General features: G+C 43.2%; 2 protein-coding genes and 1 pseudogene across 2 annotated transcripts in view; 2 read left to right on the forward strand and 1 right to left on the reverse strand.

Annotated features, from left to right (window-relative positions):
- Positions 1-2,449: 2,449 nt before the first annotated feature.
- On the reverse strand, positions 2,450-3,733 carry LOC123784435 (elongation factor 1-alpha 1 pseudogene; annotated as a pseudogene).
- A 14,451-nt stretch (positions 3,734-18,184) lies between these two features.
- The window catches only part of MRPS6 (mitochondrial ribosomal protein S6), a 63,553-nt gene continuing 57,530 nt past the window's right edge, over positions 18,185-24,207 (forward strand). Inside the window, exon 1 of the mRNA XM_045785573.2 lies at positions 18,185-18,324. Coding sequence (XP_045641529.1) covers positions 18,280-18,324 — 45 coding nt within the window. The 5' untranslated portion in view covers positions 18,185-18,279. The remainder of the gene's footprint in view (positions 18,325-24,207) is intronic.
- Positions 18,190-24,207, forward strand: part of SLC5A3 (solute carrier family 5 member 3) — a 40,123-nt gene continuing 34,105 nt past the window's right edge. Inside the window, exon 1 of the mRNA XM_045785572.2 lies at positions 18,190-18,324. The gene's annotated coding sequence lies outside the window, so the exon portion shown is untranslated. The remainder of the gene's footprint in view (positions 18,325-24,207) is intronic.

Below are 24,207 nucleotides of genomic sequence, written 5' to 3' on the forward strand. Positions count from 1 at the left end.
ACACATTGAAGAAAATCTAACATATTAGAGAACCTGGCATATTGAACATGTAGTTTCAATTTGGAATGTTTAAGAAGACATCATCAATTAAGTTTGTAGGAAGTCTTTGAACGTTGTATTATTAGGGTACAGTCTAACCCCAAAGTATAATCACTTAAAGATGATAGAAGTCAGTAGCGAGCGGTTCACAGCTGTAGGCCAAGCAGCTTTGCTATGGGAGGTCTTCTAGGGAGAGGGTTCCTTCTCTCCTTTGGCTCTGACATGGCCTGTGTTATTTTCATCAGTGTGGTTGATACTGGCTCACCACCACACTCAAGGGAAGTGGGAAAGAAGTGGCTCTGCTGCAAGTGTCTGAAAGGCAATGATCTGGTTGTAGCATACGTCATATCTACTCACATCCCACTGGCCCCGACTTAGTCACATGGCCACAGATGGCTGTGAAATACAGTCTATTGTTGGGCAGACATATGTCCAGCAAAAGCGCAGGGGTTTTAACTAAAGACAAAGAGGGGAGAATTAACACTAGAAAACATTTGGTAGTCATCCACCATGAATCTTAAGAAACCTCTTTCACTAGGCTTATGAAATTTTAATAATTGCTTAAAGGCTTAGAAAGATTTCAGTTGTCAGTTTTATAAGTTTGCCACATTGGATGCTTGAAGTGTTTCCGAGAAACATATATTTTAATTTTAAATGCACTTAAAATGTTTTAGAGAATTAAATAATAAGTTCCTAAATAGGGCTAATAACTTAGGAGGACTTACTACTTAAACTTAGTCAATTTGACATTAATTGGACAAAAAAATGAAAGTGATTAATATAATTTTAACATAAAAATTACTAGACATAAATAACGGTAAGACTTGTGAATTAAACATAAAGGCGTTGGAAGAACCTGAGTTTTTAAATATTACAACTTTTCAGATTGGCCTCTTTTACTCAATAATATGCATTTAAGTTTCCTTCATGTCTATTCATGCCTTGATAGGTCGATTGCCTTTTCACTGCTATATAATATTCCAGTTTTGGGATGTATTATGGTTTCTTTATTCCCTGGTGAGGATCATCTTGATTGCTTCCAAGTTTTGGCAATTATGAATAAAGCTGTTATAAAAACGTGCGTGCTGGGTAAATTCCAAGGAGCATGATTGCTGGATCATATGGTAAGAGTACGTTTAGTTTTATAAGTAATTGCCAAACTGTCTTTCAACTTGGCTGTACCATTTTGCATCGCCATCAATGTTAAGTGAGAGTTCCCGTTGCTCCACATCCTCACCAGCATTTGGTGTTGTAGGTGTTCTGGATTTTGACCACTCTAATAAGTGTGTAGCAATATCTCATTGTTGTTTTAATTTGAATTTCCCTCGTGATGCATGATGTGGAGAATCTTTTCATATGCTTAGCCATGTATATATCTTCTTTGGTGAAGTATCTGTTAAAGTCTTTGGCCCATTTTTTTTGGTATCAACAAATTTCCTCAATATTGATGGAATACAAGATTTTACGTGCAGCACATTGACTTTAGTATTATAGAATTTAACCTTTTTATAAGCTATCTTATGGTGTTACTCTTTGCCTATCTGTTCTAAGCTATGATCTGTTGCACCAACAGATCCCCTTTCCCCATACTTTTTTAAAAAAGACTTTTATTTATTTATTTGACAGAGAAAGAGTACAAGCAGGGGGAGCAGCAGGCAGAGGGAGAGGGAGAAGCAGACTCCCCGCTGAGCAGGGAACCTGATGCAGGACTCGATCCCAGGACCCTGGGATCGTGGCCTGAGCCAAAGGCAGACACTTAACTGACTGAGCCACCCAGGCAACCCCATAGCTTTTTACTATGTACTTACACAGATGATTTCTTTCCCTTAGGCAAGGTGAAAAAAACCACAAAAAATTCCCACCAGTAAAAAAAATGTTAACCCAAATTCTGAGTTTCAGCATAAGATAACACCAGAAATAGGTTACAGGCGACTTCTAATCTTTTACCTGAATAGTATTCCATGAGGTTACAGTGTGGGCCAAAAGAAGACACAGTTTTCTCATTAAACTTTTGTTTTAATGAGTCTCAAAATTCGGTGACAGATTTTTGGTCAAGTTGTTTCCATGAAAAAGTACTCATTTTAAAAAACTAATAACTTAAAACTGTCACACACACACACACACACACACACACCCCACACACCACACACAAATGCTCCACAAAACATTCTCCTTTCCTTCTGAAGCTTTTACGATGCACTGTTGTCACTAGCCAGTCTTTTACTATTAAACTTAAATGGCCAATTGACACAAACAGTTCTGATGCTCTCCCACCACTGATTACGACTGGGGTGGCAGGTGTTGGGGATAATATTCGTTTAGCCTTCTGAGCTTTCTGGGCAGATTTGGTGACTTTGCCAGCTCCAGCTGCCTTCTTGTCCGCCGCTTTGATGACACCCACAGAAACTGCCTATCTCACGTCACAAACAGCAAAACGGCCCCAGGGAGGATAATCAGAGAAGCTCGCAATACACTTAGGCTTGCCAGGAACCGTATCAATGATGGAAGCATCACCAGATTTCAAGAATGTGGGGCCTTCTTCCAGCTTTTTTCCAGAACAATCAATCTCCTTAGCTCAACAAACTTGCAAGCAATGTGAGCTGTGTGACAATCCAGCACAGGTGCATATCTACCACTCATGTGGCCTGGATGGTTCAGGATAATAACTTGAGCCATGAAACCAGCTGCTTCTATGGGTGGGTCATTTTTGCTGTCACGAGCCGCACTGCCATGCTGACCATCTTTGACAGATATGTTCTTGACCTTGAAGCCCACATTGTTCCCAGGAAGAGCCTCACTCAAAGCTTCATGGTGCATTTCAACACACTTGACTTCAGTTGTAACATTGACTGGAGCAAAGGTGACCACCATGCCAGGTTTAAGAAAGCAAGTCTCCACTCAGCCCACAGGGACAGTACCAATACCATCAATTTTGTAGACATCCTGGAGGGGCAGATGTAAGGGCATGTCAGTTGGACGAGTTGGTGACAGAATGCCATCCAGAGCTTCAGGCATTGTGGTTCCAATGGCTTTGCCATCTTTTCAGGTGACTTTCCATCCCTCAAACCAAGGCACATTAGCACTTGGCTCCAGCATGCTGTCACTATTCCAACCAGAAACTGGCATAAATGCTACTCTGTCAAGGCTGTAGCCAGTTTTCTTAATGTAGATGCTGACTTCCTTAATGATTTCCTCATATCTCTTCTGGCTATTGGGTGGCTCAGTGGAATCCATTTTGTTAACATCAACAATTAGTTGTTTCGCATCCAGCGTGTAAGCCAGGAGGGCATACTCCCACCCGTTCTTACAGATAACTGCTCCAAAAGCACCAGCACCAGCAGCAACAATCAGGATGGCACAGTCAGCCTAAGATGTGCCTGTAATCACGTTTTTGATAAAGTCTTGGTGTCCTGGGACATCAGTGATGGTCATATAACACTTGCCGGTCTCAAATTTCCTCAGGAAGATATCAACGGTGACGCCACATTCATGTTCAACTTTCAGTTTATCTAAGACTTAGGCATACTTGAAGGAGCCCTTTCCCATCTCAGCAGCCCCCTTCTCAAGCTTTTTGATAGTTCTTTTGTTGATCCCACCACATTTGTAGATCAGATGACCAGTAGTGGTGGACTTGCCTGAATCCACATGTCCAATGACGATGATGTTGATATGAGTCTTTTCCTTTCCCATTTTGGTTTAGGTTTAGTAGTGGTTTTCATGACACCTGTGTTCTTGTGGCAAACGTGTTGTGAAAAGGTCCATGGCCTATTTTAAAATCAGGTTGTTCTTTCTTTCATGGTTTGTGCTTTTTGTGTTGTATCTACAAAGGCTGCATATTGTATTTTCCGATTATATGATATTCTGGACAAGGCAAATTCATGGAGACACTAAAAAGTTAGGGAGGAGGGAAGGATGAGTAAGTGGAGCCCAGAGGATTTTTAGGGAAGTGAAAATGCTCTGTATGATCCTTGATAGTAGATACACGTCATTATACATTTGTCCAAACCCACAGAACATACAAACCAGGACTGAGCTATACCCAGGTAGACTATGGACTTTGGGCGACGACGTGTCAGTGCAGGTACATCAGTGGTAATGAATGGACTATGGCATGTGATGTGGATAATGGTGGAGGCCATGCAAATGTGGGACCGGGGGGCTGATGGGAAATCTCTGTACCTTCTGCTCACTTTTGCTGTGAACTTTAAATTGCTCTAAAAAACAAGGTATTTAAAAAATACTACAACTTTAACAACTTGAGTGGTAATTAAGACAAGTAACTGTAGGTGATCCTGTGCACATGAAAGCCTTCTTCACATATTAAAAATCTCAGGTGACATGCTTTGGAGCTTTAGGATGGGTTTCAATTATAACCAAAACAGTCTTGAGGAAGACATAGTTGCTCCCCCAACCTCACTGCATCCTGTTCCTAGTCTGAGTGTCACAGGCATCATAGCCACATTATTTAAACTTCATTCTGCTTATGACAACCCCCCATGTATGCATGGGTAGAGGACATGCCTATTGAGATGCCTGTCTAGCCTCCCCTTTGCTGCAAACTATTTCTCTCTACCTGTAACCCTCCAAATCTGCAGGGCTCAGAGGTAGCTGCTCGCTGTCATAATGATAAGATTTGACCTAGCCTTATCCTTTGCTGATTGACCAACGTGGACCACTAACCCAACAAGGCTAATAAATGTGCCAATCGAAGGAGAGCCTCAGACTATCTCTGGGTGGCTAGAGGGACTCTATGTGGACCAAGAAGCCACGAATAGCCACTGTCCACTGTGCGTCCAAGTTTTAGTCTGTTCCAGAGGCCCAGTCAGCTACACATTACCTTGAGTCCTGAGGTACAGCTGAAACACTTCTAATAATTCATCCTTCCCCTGTAAACAAACTAGAGTCAGTTTCTATTATTTGTTACCAAAAGAATACTATCTAATATGTGTGAAAATATATTAAACTCATTGTGCGGAGCAAACTTGTAAGTTTTGTTTTCAAAAGAAATTAGCTGCTTGGTTGTCTCAGTTAGAACTTTTCAGTTGTAGACCTGACTTCTGGGTTGTAAGTATAGAGACTATACTCACCAGGGCATGCGCCCTGGTAAATCCATGCAACTGAGTTTACCTCAAACTCAGTTCTTAATGTAACTCTAGCCTGATCATCACTTGCAAAATACTCGACATTGAATATAAGAAAGTTACAGCCAATAAACCACTTGTGACTTGTGTAACATCTCATTGTACTTAGAGTGTTTTATTGGAAAATACCCAAATTGCATTATATGGTCTATGGTAGAAACTGCTAGTTCACCATCCTCTCCCAGCTAAGCCTTCACTTCCCAGTCCTTCTCGGAAGGAAAAGCAAAGCTATAGGATTAAGTTCCAACTCATGGAAAATAAGTAGAGATGATGGGTAAAACTTCGGGAACACTTCTTAAAAGGAGTGCCACAAGACTTTTCTTCTCCCTTTCCTTCCTGCTCCTGGCACAGGAACATGGTTCTAGAAGTAGGAATGGCTATGCTAGACTGCAAGATGGAAGCCGCGTGTTATAAATGGATACAAATGGATAGAAACAAGCTGGAAAGAGCCTGGATCCCCAGCCCTTCCTACATTTAGACCTTTCCATGTAATAAGCCATCTTATTTAAGTCACTGTTGTTTTGACTTTTATTTCAGTAGCTGAACCAGGACCCTAACTGTAACATAGCCTTTGCATGGAAAACCAAAAATGAATGACTGTTTCCTACAAGAGGTATTGTAGCCATCATTTAACAAATGTTTGTCGAGTCACCAAGGTCTGAATGTGAACAGCTGAGCGCCCTTGGAAAAACAGTCCAGGTTGGTGAAGCAATCTAGCCCACGTGAGATGACGAGCGCCCAAAGGAACACGGGGCATTTAGCCTAGGGAAAGAAAGGGTTAGGATAGGCCAAAGAACTGTCTTCAGGCATAGGAAAAGTTCATGTGGAAGAAGGGACAGACTTGTTCCATATGGATCCAGGGGGCTGAACTAAGGCCAACAGGTTTATGCAGGGAACCAAAGCATTAAGATCTGAAGAGTTCTACATCAGTCCAGGTTGTTGGCTTCAAGCAATATAAAAGACTCTAAAATCTTAGGCAAAAATGAAATTTATTGGAATAATATTTGGGGGAATCTCAGAATTGACCAGAGTCCAGAGTACCTGCCAGGAACCAAGAGTATTCTGGAGGGCTGGTTAGCAGGAAGTATAACCACAGCCATTGAGAAGGAAGGGTCTGGTGAGCATGATGAATGACCTCTAACTGTTCCTCATGTCACTGAGTCATTCACTCAGGACTCAAAATCATGAGAGAGAGTCTGATGGTTGCACATGGCAGCATTTTCCATTTGTTGGCTGAACATGGTAGAAGAGTGGAAAATCTGTCCTTGTTGACTCTGGCACAGAAGTCAGGCACTACCTCCAAGAAAAGCCTGGATACTATCGGACAAATTTCCAGTGCTACCTTTCATGATGCTTTCAAAGCCCATGATTCTGTGACTAGTGTCTCAGGACTGGCGGGGGAGGGGGGGGAATTGTCCATTCAATGAAGTTATCTCCTTTCCACATTCCTCATATATGCTCATACACTCTTTGCCAAATGATTCCAATGATGAAAGGCTCCCTACCTTCCTGTTGTTAAAATGAAATAAAGGCCAAGAGTTTAGACTCTCCACCTGGTACTCAAGACCCTCCAACTCTGGTTCCACTTTTGTAGAGTTAAGTTCCTGTGAGTCTTCTACAGACACCTTTCTTCCTGTCAAACGTATTCACTCAATCTCACCATGCTCTGACCCCACCAAAACATCTCATGTTTATCCTCTTTTCTGCTCCCGTCTATCTAAATGTTATCCATTCTTCACATTCCAGCTCAAATCCCACATCCTACATGAAACATTCCCAAGCCATCCCAGCCCAAAGTCATGTGTCTTTGGAAATTTTTGCCTGTACTCTTCGTTAGGCAGTTAATCACTCTCCTTTTATATACTTTCTATTTCTTAGAATTGATACTTAAACCCTGTTAGATGATTTAGTTTTAAACATACTTATATAAAAAACATCAAAAAAATAGACATACTTACATCATCTCTGCCTACATAGATTATAACTTCTTAAAGACATGGACTATTTCTTATCCATCTTTGCATTTCCTGCAGAATTTAAAATTCTTTCCACACGGACATTTTTTTCTTAATTGATATGAATACCAGAGGTGAGTGTGGTCTTGACCTCTTATTCAGGAATTTGGAGAAGGGGAAACAGGGGAAGATGTGAGTAGAGGTATATTAGAACAATGACTGAAAATGGTTTTCCTAAGTATAATAATGATGTGATTTATATTTTTTACAACTGTGTTGAGCTATAATTGATACCTAATAAATTGCACATACTTAAAGTATATAATTTGATAAGTTTTGACATATGTATGCATCCATGAAATTATTGGCTCTAATCAAGATAATAAAAATATCCATTATCCTTAAATGTTTCCTCACGCCTCACGCTTTATAATCTCTCTTCTTCACTTCTGCCTCAAGCAACCACTGATTTGTTTTGTGTCACTATAGTTCGAATTTTCTAGAATTTCATAGGAATGGAATCATTCAGTATTTTGTGTGTGGGGGTAGGGGGGATCTGGCTTCTTTCACTCAGCATAATTGAGGTTCATCCATGTTGCTGAACATGTCTGTAGCTGACTTCTTTGTATTGTTGAGTAGTATTCCATTGCATGAAATGAGGATAATAACAGTATTCACCCCCAGAACTGCTGTGAGCATTAAGTGCATTGATACAAAAAAGATATGTAGAGCAACACTTAGTAAAAGTTGGCTTTTATTTCCTACACAAAGTAATCATGGTCATTAGTTAGAAATTACCTAACCCATTTAATGGATAAAGAACCTAAAACATGAAGAGATTAAAATGACTTGGCCAGGGCTCTCAAGACAAAGATCACACTTAGGTCTTCTGACTCTCATCCCAGTGTCTTCCTCACTCTACCACTGAGCCTATATAATGGAAGCCCCAATCTTTTTATAATATCAACTCAGAAGTTATATCCTATCACTTCTGCTGTATTCAATTCCTTAGAGGTCTTAATCTGGCTCACACTGGAGGACAGGGAATTATATAAAGTGTAATACCAATAGGTGGGGATCATAGGAGACCATTTTAGAGGCCACTTACCATAGGCCTCTTCTCTTTGCCACTGTCAGTGATTAGAACTTTCACAAGTCTGGTAGGTTGGGGTTGTGGTCAGAAGCTTCTGAACTGCGGAATGAGGAGCCAGTTCCTAAGCCAATGACCTAATGGGAGACTTTGCTCTTCCCTCATAGAAAGGAAGTGAAATCTTAGTTCTTTTGTCCATCACTGTATACTGGCCACACCTTTTAAGTAGGAAGTACAGCCTGTGGCTAGGCCCGTGGAAAGAAGGGAGGTATCAGAGTTGGGCCAAGTAGTTTCTTCTGCCTTCAAGATGACACCAGAAACCTATTCACATGGAGAGGGCATCTTATTTATTTATTTATTTATTTATTTATTTATTTATTTATTCATTTCTTCTCTGATATTTACTCAGCATCTATCATGTATCAGTCCCTCTGTTTGGCACTGGGGGAGCATAAGAGTTTCTTTTTTGAGAATTTATCTGTTCATTGCTAAGGCCACAAGATAAAGAGGAGATGACACTTTGTTCCGGCTCTCTAAGAAGCAGACGCCAAGATAGGATCAGACGTGTAAGAGATTTCTTGGAGGAAATGCTTGCAAAGGACAAAAGGAGGGAAGAGGAGACGGTGGGGAGAAGACAGCATGCAGTTCTGACATCTGTGTTGGAGATAGGGAGGGGCAGAGAGTCACACACTGCAGGACAATTCCAAGAATGGTTTGCTCAGGTCACTGGGAAGTCCTTGAGTCCAAGACACCTATCAGAGGAGTCCTGGGTGTAATAGAAATGAACCTGAATTTGTACCTTCACTGTGCTCAATCCTTGACTGGGAGCAGTCTAGGGGACATGTGACCTCCCTGTCAATAGAGCAACAGACGCAGAGGGACGGCAGCTAGGGACCTGAGCAGTATCTTTGCACTTCTGTCCTGCGCATGCAACAAGGTATGGTTCACGGGATGACGGGGTAAGCATAGGTGCTAAAAGAGTACAAAGGAGGTGCACCTGATCCAGACTTTCAAGTTTAGGGTAGGCTTTCTGCATGGCCGTGGTGAAACTGAGATGTGAGCAGAAGAAGGCAAGTTGACATATACCGCCAGAGAAGTGCATGCCGGTACCAGCACTCTGAGGAGCCATTGAGCATTATGTAGAACGGTTCGGGGTTTGCACACCCAGGGAGAGAGCATTGACTCTTTGCACGGGTACATATATGCACTAGTCTGCGTGCACGAGTTGTTCCCAGTGTGTATTTTGTGTACTTAGCCACCCGCAAAGGAAACAACCACGTCCATCAGCAGAACAGGTAGATAGTGGCTTAGCTGTACAATGGAGTAGTTTCAGTGGTGAAAATAAGTGCGAGACAACTACACTCTGTAATTTGTATGAATCTCTTAAACACAATTTTGAGGGGAGAAAAGGCGAGGCACTTACACAACATTCAGAAAGTGGGCAGACACAGGCTCCTGCTTGGGGAATGCATCCAAAGATGGTAAGACCAGAAAGGAAACCAAGGAAAAGTGGGAAGGAGAAGGGTTGTACTTCTGGGGAGGCACGGAAGAATATTCTGGGATGTGGGCTTCTGAGGTGCTTGTGGAATAATTCTTTTTAAGTCAGCTCCACGCCCAACATGGAGCCCAATGTGGGGGTGAACTTACAACCCTGAGATGAAGACCTGAGCTGAGATCAAAAGTTGGATGCTTAACCAACTGAGCCACCTGGGCACCCCTTGTGAAGTAATTCTTGTAATTCTCTGTACGTGCTTCATGCAAGCCCTATCTGTACGTCTCATAATTAAAAAAAAAAAGGCGGGGTGCAAATAGAAGTAGGCGAGGGGAAGGGAATGGAGTGTGTTCCAGGCAGAGGGGAAAGGGCAGGAGGGGAAATGCATGCAGAGCTCAGGGATTGCAAACACCATGGAGGAACGCTGAGGAGTGGCAAGAAGGATGGGGTGGGGGTGGGTGGGGGAGGGGTCACGCTGCTGAAGGAAGGGTCTTGTAAACCCCCGTTGAGGAGTTAGGGACTTTACCCTGAGGGCAAAGGGGAGCCATTGAAGTATTTAAGCTGTGGAGAAGATCCTATGGCCACGGTGTGAGAAGGTACCTCCCGGTACCCAGGTGAGCGGAGGTGAGGTGGTCGGAGAAAGGGTCCCTGGTCCTCTCGTGTCGCCCGTGGCACTTACCCAGGTCTTCCAGCTGGAGTCAAGTTTAATAGCACTGATTCCCAGGCCTGAGGTTGCCCTTCCTCACCAGCCGAACCACAGCTTTCCTTTCTGCATCCCGGAACTTGGCCATGTCTTAGTCACTGAATCATTAACAACAGGAGGAGGGTCTCCAATCTGGCTTCTCTCTAATATCAACCAGGCATATTCTCGTATGAAGATAAAGTGTTGTCCTTGCTCCCAAAGGCCCTGTTTGCTGGATTCTGAACACTTTGGGGCAGAGGGGAAAGAAAAAAAGGACTTGTAGATAACCGATCATTGCCAAAGTGAACCCCTTGGGAATTCCCTAGTGGGAGTCGGTTAATGATAGCGCTACATGTAATGATTATTCAATCGCTTAAGTGACTTGTTCATTTGCAATAATATAGAGGAGCAGTTGGTTAACATGGTTATTTAAATTTTTCTTAGTAACTATGTATTTAGTATTAAGGTCAGTCGTGGACTTCTTTATTCAAGTTGGGAGCTAAATCCCCAAGATATTTCCTGCATATTCTCCTAAACTCTTGGTAACTGGAGGCTGAAAATTCAAGATGATTTATTGTAGAAGGGATCCCCTGATAGCTCCCAATCATCTTGTAATTTTAATTGCATGTAAGGATTTTTCTTCTTTTTGGCTGCATAGATAGCCGCTGTTATTGTTGCCAGGAAGTTGGTTTTTTAAAAAAATACGGGCAATTTGAAAAAAATAGATATTATCTAATACTAAAACACTATATCCTAATTTGCGCTACACTCTAAAGTATAAAATCTTCCTCACAGCTGCTTTTGAGGAGTTTGACTTCCTACCAGATACCTTCTCCGCTGCAAAAGATCATTTACTTCCCCTGAATATGGGCTCCGTTGGAATCCCCTCTGCCTCCCACACACTCTTTACCTGCCTGTCATCTGCCTTAGTAAAAGGAAAGTCCAGTGAAGTTCAGAGCAAGGGCACAACTCTGTTTTGACCCTGAGTCAATGGGGGGGGCTGCGTAACTACTGGATGTAATGTAGTGCCTATGGGCTTTGCTCCTTGTACCAAATCCACGCAACCCCTTCTCGTTATAACGAGGGCATTCTCCCTGACATGAATCAACGGAGCCCTAGCAACACGGGTGAGATGATCCTTACAGAGGGTGTGGATTTTGAGATGATACTGGCGGATATTGACCTTCTTACCAGGAAGTGTTGACTGGTAGTGTCATGACCCCCAACTTTTGACAGTCCTTGGGTGGCCAGATCATTTAGGTGGTAGATCTGGGCGGGCTTTTAGGACTACCACTTTCTTTCCTTTGGTTGAAACCCTGAAGAGGGAGACTCTTTAGGGAAATAAAGGCTATCACCTCAGTTCTTCAGAAGATCATAATCTTGCTATGTAGGTTTACGAAGATAAGACATCCAGAGAGAGAAAAAAATACTAATTGTAATTTAAGCTTTATGACTTAGGAGCTGAGGAGACGCCACACAGGGGCATGACCAGAACAAAGGCAAGTCAGTCCGGAATGTTTCTTGAAGAGAAACCCAGGATCCACTGTTGACGCTTGCCTCACTAACTGCCCCTCAAATATCCAATCAGTCACCAAGATCCTACAGATTGTATCTCCTAACACTCCTTCCTTCAACCAGGGCCAGCACCATGCCCTCGGGGCTTGACCCAGCTTGTGCGCTTGACTCCTTTGAATCCATTCAGGCCGGATCGTTCGGCCCTTTCACATCCAGCGTGAAAACTGCTCTGTGCCGAGCAGGCCTGGCTTGTGTACCTCTCAGGCCTCACCCCGAGGGAGCCCCCCCACTAGTTTATTTTGCCAGGCGCTCCTACTGGCTTTTGTTTAGTGCCTAGCCCCCTTCAGCCCCCTTCAGACACTGCTTCATCCTCCTGCGCCCTCTCCAGCTCACAGCCTTTGTTCCTTTTACTAAATCTAAAATCTTTCCACATGCGTTCTGGATTTTGCACTTGTGGAAGAACATACAGCTGTTTAACACCTCCAACATTATTGACATTGAACATGAATGTCCCACAATAGGCTGTTGGAGACACTTTCTTTTCTTTCCTTGCTTTTTTTTTTTTTTTTTTTAAGATTTTATTTATTCATTTGACACAGAGAGAGAGAGAGCACAAGCAGGGGGGAGCAGCAGGCAGAGAGAGAGAGGGAGAAGCAGGCTCCCCACTGAGGAGGAAGCCCATTTCGGGACTCAATCCCAGGACCCTGGGATCATGACCTGAGCCAAGGGCAGATGCTTAACCGACTGAGCCACCCAGGCGCCCCGACACTTTCTAACAATGTCAGAAGGAAAGCTAAGTCCTTCGATAAGTGAAGATATAGGAAGGATTTTGGGTTTTTTTTTTTTTTAATGTTACAAAATATATTAAGTATTTTTTCCTCAAAAAGATATTATGGTAAAAAGAACATCTCCCACAAACACCCCATATTTTATTTTTTTTTCCTGCCAGAGAGAGTAGGCAGAGGTGAAAGTAAGGAAACATTTCCTTTAGGCAATCTTTGCTTTCCTTTTTTTTTTCTTATAAAGTGGAACCCAGATCTGAGCTCCCTCCCCCCAAAAAACATAATCAAAATTAGCAAAATGATTTGGAAATTAGTGGAGTAAAAGAGCTCCCCAAATGCCTGACCTAATAATATGGCTATGTTGCACACCGTGTTTCATTCTGCAAGGCACACAGCCAACAGCGCTGTGAGATGACCCAGTGAGTCTCTAAAAGGGTGGGTGACAGTGTGCGCAAGGGGGTTTAGAAATACCAGTGAGTTCACTGGTACGACATTTAAAAACAGAGTGAATGTGAAATATTGTGACTTGGGTCTGGGCCATGGGCTGAGCAGTCAGAGTGAGAAATGGAGGTGTACTTTCCTTAGGGGGAGGACGGTAGGCTGAGGAGAGTGATGATTGACAGCTGAAAATATGACTTGTTTCAACTGTGGGATTACTTTCTCTATTCATTGAAAACATTCCCATTTCTTCACTTTTTTGACAGTTGTCTTTAGATGCACAAGGCCTGTCCGTGACATATCTTTGAGAATTAACGTCCTTCTGTGAGCTCAAGGTAAAGCCTTATTATACAGTAATATAAAGTAAGAAGGTAAAGCTGATTAAGCTGCCCCAGGGCACACACCGATGTTACTTTTTTGAAATAGAACTGGATTTCAACTTATTTTTTCTTTTCTATGGCCTCTCATAAAATCTTACTTGAAAACGAATCTAGATTTCCGGTTAATCAAATCTTCAATATATACCACATTAAATATTTGGAGACTCTAGGTTACAGAGTATTTTTTTTCCTATATAACTGAAGTTTCGGACTCTTTCACTAATACCATCCCATGGCCCCCTTCTTCCAGATCCTGCCAACAACCATTCTACTCTCTGCTTCTAGGAGTTTGAGTATTTCAGATGTCTCTTGTGAGTGATATGTAGCATGTGCCCTTTTGTGTCTATATTTGTTCTCCAGTTTCACCCATGTTATCTCAAATGGCAAGACTTCCTTCTTTTTTAAGTCTGACTAGTATTCCATTGCATCACATTTTCTTTATCTGCCCATGGACATTTAGATTACTTTCATGTCTTGGCTACTGTGAATAAGGCTGCAATGAACATGGGAGTGCAAATCACTCTTCAAGATCTGATTTCCATTGCTTTACATATATAACCATAAGAGGGATTGCTAGATCATATGGTAGTTCTAGTTTTAATTTCTTGAGGAGTCTCCATACTGTTTTCCACAGTGGCTGCACCAACTTATATCTGTACCAACAGTGACAAGTGTTTTCTTTTTTCCACATTCTTGCAAATGCTAGCTAATTCTTGACACCATTCTACCAGGTGTGAGGTGATATCGCATTGTAGTTTTTTATTTTTTTTAAATTTTATTTATTTATTTGAGAGAGAGAGGGAGAGAGAAAGAATGAGCAGGGGGGAGGGGCAGAGGGAGGGGCAGAGGGAGCTCAGATCTGGGTTCCACTTTATAAGAAAAAAAAGAATGAGCAGGGGGGAGGGGCAGACTCCCCACTGAGCAGGCACCCCGACTTAGGGCTTGATCCCAGGACCCTGAGGTCATGACCTGAACTGAAGGCAGATGCTTAACCAACTGAGCCACCCAGGCGTCAGCTCATTGTAGTTTTGATTTGCATATTCCAGACGATTAGTGATATTGAACATCTTTTTGTGTCCCTGGTGGTCTTCTATATGTCCTCTTTGTACAAAAGTCTATTTTCTTTGCTTATTTTTAAATCAGGTAATTATTTGTGTTTGTTGCTTTTTTTAAAAAAAATCAAATTGTATGAGTTCCTTTATGTATTTTGCATATTAACCCCTTATCAGACATATAGTTTGCAAATGTTTTCTCCCATTCTGTGGATTGCCTTTTCATTTTCTTCATTATTTCCTTTGCTGTGCAGAAGCTTTTCAGTTTGACGCAATCCCATTTGTCTATTTTTGCATTTGTTACCTGTGCTCTTAGTGTCATAGCCAAGAAATCATTACCAAGGCCAATATCAAGATTTTTCCCTGTGTTTTATTCAAGGAGTTTTATGGCTTCAAGTCTTATGCTCAAGTCTTTAGTTTATTTTTAGTTGATTTTTTAAAGAAGATTTATTTATTTTAGAGAGAGAGTGCAGGAGAAAGAGGAGGGGCAGAGGGAGAGGGAGAGAGAATCTCAAGCCTGGTGTGGGGCTGATATTACCACCCTGAGACCATGACCTGAGCCGAGATCAAGAGTCAGACCCTTAACCAACTGAGTCACCCAATTTTGAGTGGATTTTGGTGTATGAAAAGGGTGTGATTTCATTCTTTTGCATGTGAATATCCAGTTTTCCCAACACCATATATTGAAATGACTGCTTTTCTCCCATTGTGTATTCTTAGGCCCTTGTCAAGATCAGTTGACCATTGGCTGGCCACATGTGTGTTTATTTCCGGGTTCTCTGTTCTGTTCCACTGGTCTATATGTCTGTTTTTATGCCAGTACCCTACTGTTTTAATTGCTATAGCTTTGTAATATAGTTTGCAATTACAATGCATATTGCCTCCTGCTTCATTCTTCTTGTGGAAAAGCTTTCATTATTCTTTTGTGGTTCCATGTGAATTTTAAGATTTTTTTTTCTATTTCTCTAAAATATGACATTGGGATTTTGATAGGGATTGCTTTGAATCTGTAAATCATTTTGGGTAGTCTGGGCATTTTAACATTACTTCTTCTAATCCATGAACATGGATATCTCTTCATCCATGACTGTTTTAATTTCTTTCACCAGTGTTTTATGGTTTTTAGTGTACAGATCTTTTGTCTCCTTGGTTAAGCTTATTCCTAAGTAGCTGGAGTAATTCTAATACATTAAATATTACAGTATTATTTTATAATTCTAAATGCCGACTTACATGCATAGTTTAAAATTCAAAATATCTTTCTGGTGAATTTAAATATGTGGTTATAACAGGAGGACATGAACTTTGCATCAGCATTCCTTGTGATTTTATTATTTTTTAAGGAACCCATGAGCATCCTGGTGCTGTGCTTTAAAAAAAAAAGTTGAAGCAGGAAAATGAGGGTAGCTGCTCTTTCTCTCCCTTTCAGAAGAAATGGAGAAAGCCTCCTGGGCAGCCACCAGATTGGGAGCTTTGGGGGTCCTGTGTTGAGGCTTTATGCAATCAGACTAATTTCCTTATACTAATTATCAACAAGCTAGACCCTTCACTTGTCCCTGGCCATTAGGGAAAAATTATGGAGCTTCCAGGAGGACATGCTAAAAGTTAAAAGGCAACTGGTGGTATTGCCCTGGTCTTTGGCTTGGCATATTACTTTGGGGTCCATATTTACTCATTCCCAAACTGGGATATGTGGTCGATAACAGGAGGGACTGTTCAAGTAGGAACCATGCTGGAAAACCTGTAACTAACTTAAGGTTCAGAAAGTCTTTGCTTTCTTCTATTTATTTATAATATTCTACTTTTTTTTTCTTTTTAACAAAAGTGAAATGAGTCAATACTAACTAGGTAATTTGTGTTAATACCTGTGTAATTTTTCTTTGGAAGAATAGGGGTTGTGGAGAAGCCCAAGAATAGAAAATGTTAAAACCCCCAAATCACAGAGTAGATGTGTTCAAAAATCATCTTTATCTTTGATGGGGGAAGTTAAGATCTGAGAAATACCAAGGTCTCCAGATAAGGTGACAAAGGGACTCTATTCTTGGTTTACATGGAATATGTGGTAAATCTACTGAGTAATATTAATGGCACTTTAATCCTCGTGGTGGAGAGAACCAGAAGCTGGACTAAGTATGGGCTCAGCCTTCCTATAGTCTGAGTCCAAATTTTATCTCTATTACTGTTTGACCTGGGCCTAGTTACATAACCTTTGCGTGCCTGTATTTTTGAATCTCTAAAGTGGGGGTTAATAATAGTACGTGCCTCACAAAGTAAGAATTTTAGGAGAGGCACATAAAACTCTTAGTGTGGGGCCTGATACACAGTAAGTGCTCACTAAGTTTTACTTATTAGCATTAAAGCACTTTAAAGACAAACATTTCACTTACAGGCCCTTTTAACGGGGCAAGTTGAGTACGCAAGAGGGACAACCGCAGGGGGCTCAGCCTCTAAGGCGTGGAGCTGGAAAAAATGCATTTTGTACAAGGCTTGCCAGGAGAAGTACAGCCAATGGCTGGAGGGAAAGGTGAGCCCTGTGTGCCTGTTTGGGGGGTAACGAGAATGTACCACGAGACTCTCCTTCCTCCAGGGCACGCTCATACTCCCAGACGGTTACTAAACGGCTTTCCAAGTTCTCAGCTGGTCTCTAAATGAACGCTGAGCAAACATTTAAAGAATATCGGTTAGAGCCAAAGTATTAGCCTGCCCTTGGCAACTACACGTGGGGCAGGCCGGGCTCACACAACAACAGATGACTGTGTCGCGCCTATGTCTGTGCAGGCACCATTCTGAACGGTTTACGTGCATCAGCTCACTCAAAGGCAACGCGGCCCTGGGAAGTAGGTGCCCTTCACATCCCCTTTCTGCAGGAAACTGCCAAGGTCAGGCAGCAGCCGAGGGATGAGGCCAGACCCGACCACGCGCGCGGCGGCCCACAGCCTGCGCCTTGCGCCCACCCCGCCGGAGAAGGGACCCCGGGAATCCGCGCCTGCAGCCGCGCGAGGACGGCCGTGGGAAGGGGGCGCGAGGAGCAGGTTGCCCCGGGCATCCCCAGCGCGCGGAAGCGCAGTTCTTAGCCGGAACATTCTGGAACTCCCCTGCGCAACCAGGGGCGGGGAAAGCCCAAATCCGGCCTCGACCCCACCCGGAAGAGCGTGGCCGCCTTAGAAGGTCCCTCGCGCCGACAAGTCGCGGGCGAGGGGCGCGCGCACGGACAAGACCGCACTGTTTAGCGCACGCGCACACGAGGGCGCACGCTCGCCCGCCGCCCAGGATGAGACGGAGGCATGGAAAGTTCCAGCTGGTTCGAGAACCGTAGGTAGCTGGAACGGCGGCGGCAGGGTCGGAGGCGGAGTGCGGCCCGCGCTGGCCCCTCCTGACCGAGCCCGCGGCGCCGCCCCCGCGCAGCGGCAGCGGGGCCAGAGGTCCCGGCGGGGGTGGCGCGCCTGGGGGAAACGGACTGTCGAGGGGGCGCGGCACGGCCGCCTTAAGGAGGAAGCGGGGCGGGGCGCGCGGGAGGCGGGGCGCGCCGAGGGGGGCGTGGCGGGCCGTCTGCGCAGCTGCCAGAGCCTTAAAGCCCGGGCTCACTCGGCCGGAGCGTGCTTTCGCCGCCCGGGAGCCTTTCGGCCTAGCAGTCCGTCAGGCCCCCGCGGTTCCCGCCCCTCCTGCGTCCCGGGAGCCGGCTCGGTCCGGAGCCTCGCGCGGTGCGACCGGGCATGCCCCGCTACGAGCTGGCTTTGATCCTGAAAGCCATGCAGCGGGTAAGTGACCTTCCCCCCAGAGCCCGCCTTCCCGCGCGGGCGCCCCTCACCCCTAGCCGCTAGGCCGTCGCCCCCCGCCCTCCCCGCGCGGCCGGGGGGGGAAGGCCGGGGCCGCGGGCGGGCGGCGGGCGTCCGCGCTGAGGGGGCGCGCGTGGGCCGGCCGGCGCGGCGAGGCCGCGTGCGCGCGGGAGGCGGGGGTGTGCCCGCGCGGGAGCGCGGCCGCGGGAGGGTGTGCCTCGCACGCGGCCGGCCGGCGGGGCGGGCGGGGGGCGGGGCGGCCGCGGGACTCCCTGGAAGGTCCGCGGGAGAACACGCGCGAGCGCCCGGCCCCGCTCCCGCCGTCGCGAAGCTGCCTCGTCGCCGGCCCCGCCGCCGTCGCCGCCGCCGCCCGCTCCGCCTCCACACTAGCGCCCGCCGGCCGCCCCGGAGCCGTCCGCGCTCAATAAAACGTTCAACACAGAGTGTTTGTGCAGTTTTCTGGACTACGGGCGCTCATAACCGATCTCACGTTAAAAAATCTTTGACTTCTTTTTTTCTGACTTCAGCGAAAATCCTGCTCCGGGTGCCCTTAGCCCAGTTTCATTCATCCAAGTTGTGGCCTTTTTTGCGCCTTCTGGAAGAAACTTTTCTCCCCCTGCTTTTGATTGATCTTGAGGTAGGGGATTTCAGGTTTGGAGGGATGCTAAGCGAACCTGCCGCCCGTTCGTTGCAAGTGATGGTGTGGCCGAGGACAGGGCGCCGCGGCCCGGAGGCAGCTCTTCGTCCTCTGTTCTGGGTCAGGTACTCCACAAGTCTTCGCCGAAATCCCCATTCTTCCCGTGAATTCGGTAACGTAGAGCGTGGTGTGTGACCCCACCCCCACCCCCCGCCCAGGTATGATAAAAAAAAAATAAAAACTCGACTATGTCTGAACTTTGCAAGCAGAACTTTCTGTAGCGTTAGAATCACGCTTTGGGTCAATTGGGAGGAGTAGCAATTCAGTGAAGTTTGATTGAACTTAAATTTAAGCTTGGGATCACGGTCCAACCTCTATAGAAAAATTGGCGGTCACGGAGCGTCAGCGCACACTACAAAGTGGGAGAGAGGACACCAGTGCCTCTTGATCAGGTCTGGAGAGCTGGTCAGGCGTGCCATTGTGTCCCCAAGCTTGTTCTCCCAGAATTTGGGAGAAGATAAGGTTGTATTGTTTAGCCTCTGGAGTATTCCCCCTTTCTGGCTCTTCTCCCTCCACGCTAAGATATTACTGCTTAAGGAGAATAGGAAGAAGGAAAAACCAGTAACACATTATTAAAAAGGAAACATTTTTAATTATGTAGAAATTGGTTAAGCCCTCCTTTTAACCTGTGCTTTTCAGGTGAAACCATAGAGCCTTGGAAATGTGGTCATTGAATTTTATTGTACCTTGTTTTAGGGACCAAACGGGTAGCATTAGTCAGAGTATAGGCATATTTGTTTATTCCATAAACCTTTGAAACGAAACTCCACACTTTGTTTTTAGCATAGCCTCCAAGTATATCGGTTAGTTAACATGGCTCCAAGCAGATTAGTTTAAATGTATTTGCTTTACCATGTTACTTGTATTTCTTTGTATCCTGCTTTTTTGTATGCTCCTGTATGTGGCACAAACATTTTTTACTTTAGTTCAGGTAAGACACATAGCACAGTTTGGTGAAAATGATAATTCAATATGTTCCTTGAAATCCCTGAGGTGGGGGGTGTGGCCGGTTAGCAGATAATCAAGGTGAATTCCTCCTTGAAGGTGGAGTCCTTCCTCCATGGGTACAGATAGGACATTGTAACAATGGTGAAGTTGTATTGAAGAGTTCTTGACCTGAATAAAGTCAGATTAAACAGCAATAAAAACTTTGTCTCTCTCTTTTTTTTTCTGTTCATAAAACTAGTTTTGGAGTAGGTTGTAACTGTATAACAAACAGACTTCCTGGTTTTGAACAGTTTTGCTTTCACCTTAGGAAATTTGGATTCTAAAATAGGATCAATACTTGGGAAAAATGAGTGAAAAAGTTCACATTGGGTTTATGTGATGCAAAATGCCACTTGTGAGCTTTGGCAGGCCTGGGGAACCCCAGTTCCAGTCTGTGGCAGTTTGTTTCGTCTGCAGGAGGCCACTAGTGACGTCCCAGTTCCGAGTGGCATGTTTTTCATATTTTTAGATCCTGAAGTGTACACCCCCTTTAATGGAATGGTTTAACCCCCCCTTAACCCCCAACCAGTCATTGATGTGTCTTGAAATTGAGGAAAATAGGCTTATGTTGATAACTCTTAGAGCAGACATGGAAGTTGAGACTGATGTTGTTTTTCCAGCATTTTTGTTTGGATTCCCAGAGGTGTCTTCCTTTCTGTTTCTTTTTTTGTAGTTGCTCTAGAAGCCTGAAGAACATTCCTGGTCTCTTCGGAGTGTGTTACTCCCCCCATCCCGTTTTATTTCCTTTGACCCCTAGCTGGGCTCCTTAAAAACGAACATACACGAATTTTTAAATTGAAAATGCAGAAACTGTATTGAGGCTCTCAGCATGTCTTGTATGGGAGACCCCTTGCGTTGTAGCACAGTCACCTGTGGGGCTTCCCGTTGAAAGGTTTCAGGGTGGAGTATACAAAATGAGTTCTTGAACTGTACAATTTTGTGTTGTTTAGTCACTTAGAATTTCCAGTGCTATGTTTTTCTCAGTTTGCAACTGGGAGTTAAATGAGTCTGCTTTTGTCGCACTTCCAAGTTCATGCATTTCTGAACGTAGTTACCAATTCTCGCAAGAAGAAATTTATTTGCAGGTGCCATTTAGCTGGAATTTTGTTTTAGTGTGTGTATTTCAAAAAGTTGTCTCATTTTGGTTTCTAACCAACTTTTAGTATGAAAAGTAGGTAAAAGTGGCTAGATTCTGAAATTGGGCATGGTCAAGTAATGGATGTTGTGAAACCAGGCCTTCAGAGGTGATGACTAAAGCCGTTTGAAAAGGTTGTTGTTTAGACCAGTCTTAGACCATATTTATAGAAGGGTCTCCAGAATAAAAGGATTTGAGTCGTGTTACACCTGTATCAGATAACATCGGAGTTTTCTAACAGCTGAAAAAGAAACTGAGCTGCCTGTGAGATGAAGAGTTCTCTGTTCACCTCCACCTTGTCCTGTTGCAGTGGGAACATTGAAGTAGGGAGAAGAGGGGTCATGCGTTGGTGGGTAAGGTCGATGCTGATTTCTGAGGACCCTTCTCTGGCGAGTCTGAGGAAGTGGCTGATGTCCTTTCATTTCACCTTGAAATTAGATTTTAAAGATTGGCGTTTAATTTCAGTTAGGCAGAAGACAGAACTGCCAATACATGAATGATAAAGCCACATACCGTGTAGAAAAGCCTAGGAAAAGCTGTATAAACTGTATAAAATTTTTATTCTTAGGATGGGTTCAGAAAGAGGAATTTTGAGGTGAAAGAAAGATCTATGCAGAACATTTATATTCTGTGGTTACTTAGTTTAGGAACTTTTGAAGTTTAGGAACATTTTAATTATCATGTCTTAGAATGTTTGCCCAGAGTTGGCATTTTTAGAGTTGTGAAAGCCCTGGGCAAATATTTTTTTCCTGAAGTTTTCTCAGTTGCTACTCAGGAATTTTTACAGAAGGAATTAAAGATTAATGGTTTAAGTAATAACTAGTTTAATTGCTAAATGAATGCATGTGTTTGATAAAAGCATTTATAGGTCTTCTTGTATATATTTTCCTAATAGGAATAAAAGAGCAGATAGGTACTTTGGAAATCTTGAGTTCTTTTTCATTAAAACAGAGTTCACCAGTTACTTTATGTTTAATAGTCTTTTAAATTTCATTGAAAAGCAGATTATGTTTTAAATTTTAAAATCACTCATCGAAATAGTTCTTCATAGGTAAAGCGTTTTATGTTGTAATCTGAGTTTAATTTATAACTTGGGTTTTATAAGTTTAGAAATAGAAGTGTAGTGATACTATAGTTCTTGAAACATAGAAAGCAGTAGGTTTTCTGACTGCGGTGAAGAGTCTATTTTTCTTTACTCAAGCCTTTTTGCTTGGAAGAACTAGCAGAAGTTTTGTATTTGTTCTAGAGTTGTATCCAGGGTAGGATCTTCTGAAAGTAATACCTACAAAATGTTTACAGTTTAGATAACTTCTGGAGACGTAGATGAACTCAAGTATGGGACTAGCCAGACCTAGGTCATTCTAGCTCCACTTGTTGGCAACATTTGATAACGAGGAAATAGGGACATTTCTGCTCTCAGGTGGTAGCAGACCAAAGTCCAAAAGGAAACCTCTTTGTTCTAGCTGTCAGATGGCTCCGTTAGTCTTTTTCTTCTCATGGGCCCTCCGTGAATAGCTTAGCTTGTATCTTTAATAATCACCCTTTGTGTTTTGTCTGCTTGAAACCAGACAACTTAAAATAGTTATCCAGTAATGAAAGACTTGAGCCTTGTGGGCAATGTTACACTCTCATTTGGTATTACAGTTTTCTTGGGTTACAGCTCATTGCCGCAGCAAGTGATTGAAGAAGGAGTCCTGTTCCTGCCCCTGAGCTACAGCTAAGGTGCAAGGAGTGGCTTGGGGGTAAGGAGTCCTTCCTCACCAGACATGGTTTGTATTCATTAAGACTGCCTTTCAGAAGTTGACATTCTGCACTGATTTTTTTTCCCTTAATTGTTATTTATGACTCATACATTCATTACTGATGTTATAGGTTTTTTAAATCTAGGAATTTATATGCAGACTGCTATTGAATCTTCTCACCCTTAGATTATTAAATCACTTTAAAGAAAACTAAGAGCATGAAAGCAGTGAGGGACAAACGCTAAGGTAATAATTTTCATCCAGTGCCTTTGCTGTGTTTGTAGTACAAGTGTGATTTTTCTGTTCAAGATAATACCTCTTTTTAGTGGAAGGCAGTATTCTTAACAGGGATTATTGTCAACACACGTAGTTATCTCTTAGCGGAATCAAATTTAAGGAATTAGTCAAATTTAAGTAAATCATTCAAATTTAATGAACATCTGGTAAGTTATTAATATATTTAAAGGAAAAACTGCCCTCAGAAGTTTGGAAAGGACAGTTAATCCAGTTCTCTTATCTTCGTTGTTCTATGTTACAGCAGGAGTTAGCAAATGGTGGCTTACAGGCCAATTTAAACGTGCCACCTGTATTTTATGGCTTGTGAGCTAAGAAAGGATTTTACATTTTTAAGTAGTTGGAGAAAAAAATCAAAAGGATAATTTATGATGTGAAAACTCCAAGTTTCAGAGTCCATAAATGTAGGTATATAGGAACATAACGCTGTTCGTTTGTTTATATTTGTTCTCTTGTCCTTTACAGAAGAAATTTGTTGACCCTTGATTTAGAACATACAGACACATAAATTTCATAGGTTCCGTATTTCTCCAGGCTGCTTATGGTGCTGTTTTCTGACATTTCTGCTTTGATTCCTTGTATTACTATACCTTTCACCTTCATATGGATGTTTTTTTTTTGGTAACAAGCTAAGAACTTTGGCATTTTGTACTCTCCTGTGTGCTGGTTATAGCCTCCTGGATGTTCCCTTGGCACTGCAAACTCAATATTGTTCCAACTTGAGTTCCCTACCCTAAAACTTGTCTAACTTAGTCTGTTTATGATTTCTCTGTCTTCTGTCACCTGTGGCTGAACAAATTCAACTCCTTATATTCCTGTAATCCCAATCCCATGTAGTCTTCTCTGTTCTGGTTGAACCACTAATATTTCTAGCTTGATTCTTGCAGTTTCTTAGCTGGTCTCTCTAATGCACTGCCTAGGGGAGAAGGATAGTTAATGCCTGTAGTAAATATGCTTCTTGGAGTGCAAAAATAGCTGTTCTTGAGATACATTAAGACAATTAAATTGAG

Source organism: Ursus americanus, chromosome 4, assembly GCF_024610735.1.
Source record: "Ursus americanus isolate L20-20 chromosome 4, mUrsAme1.1.p, whole genome shotgun sequence".
Taxonomy (NCBI): domain Eukaryota; kingdom Metazoa; phylum Chordata; class Mammalia; order Carnivora; family Ursidae; genus Ursus; species Ursus americanus.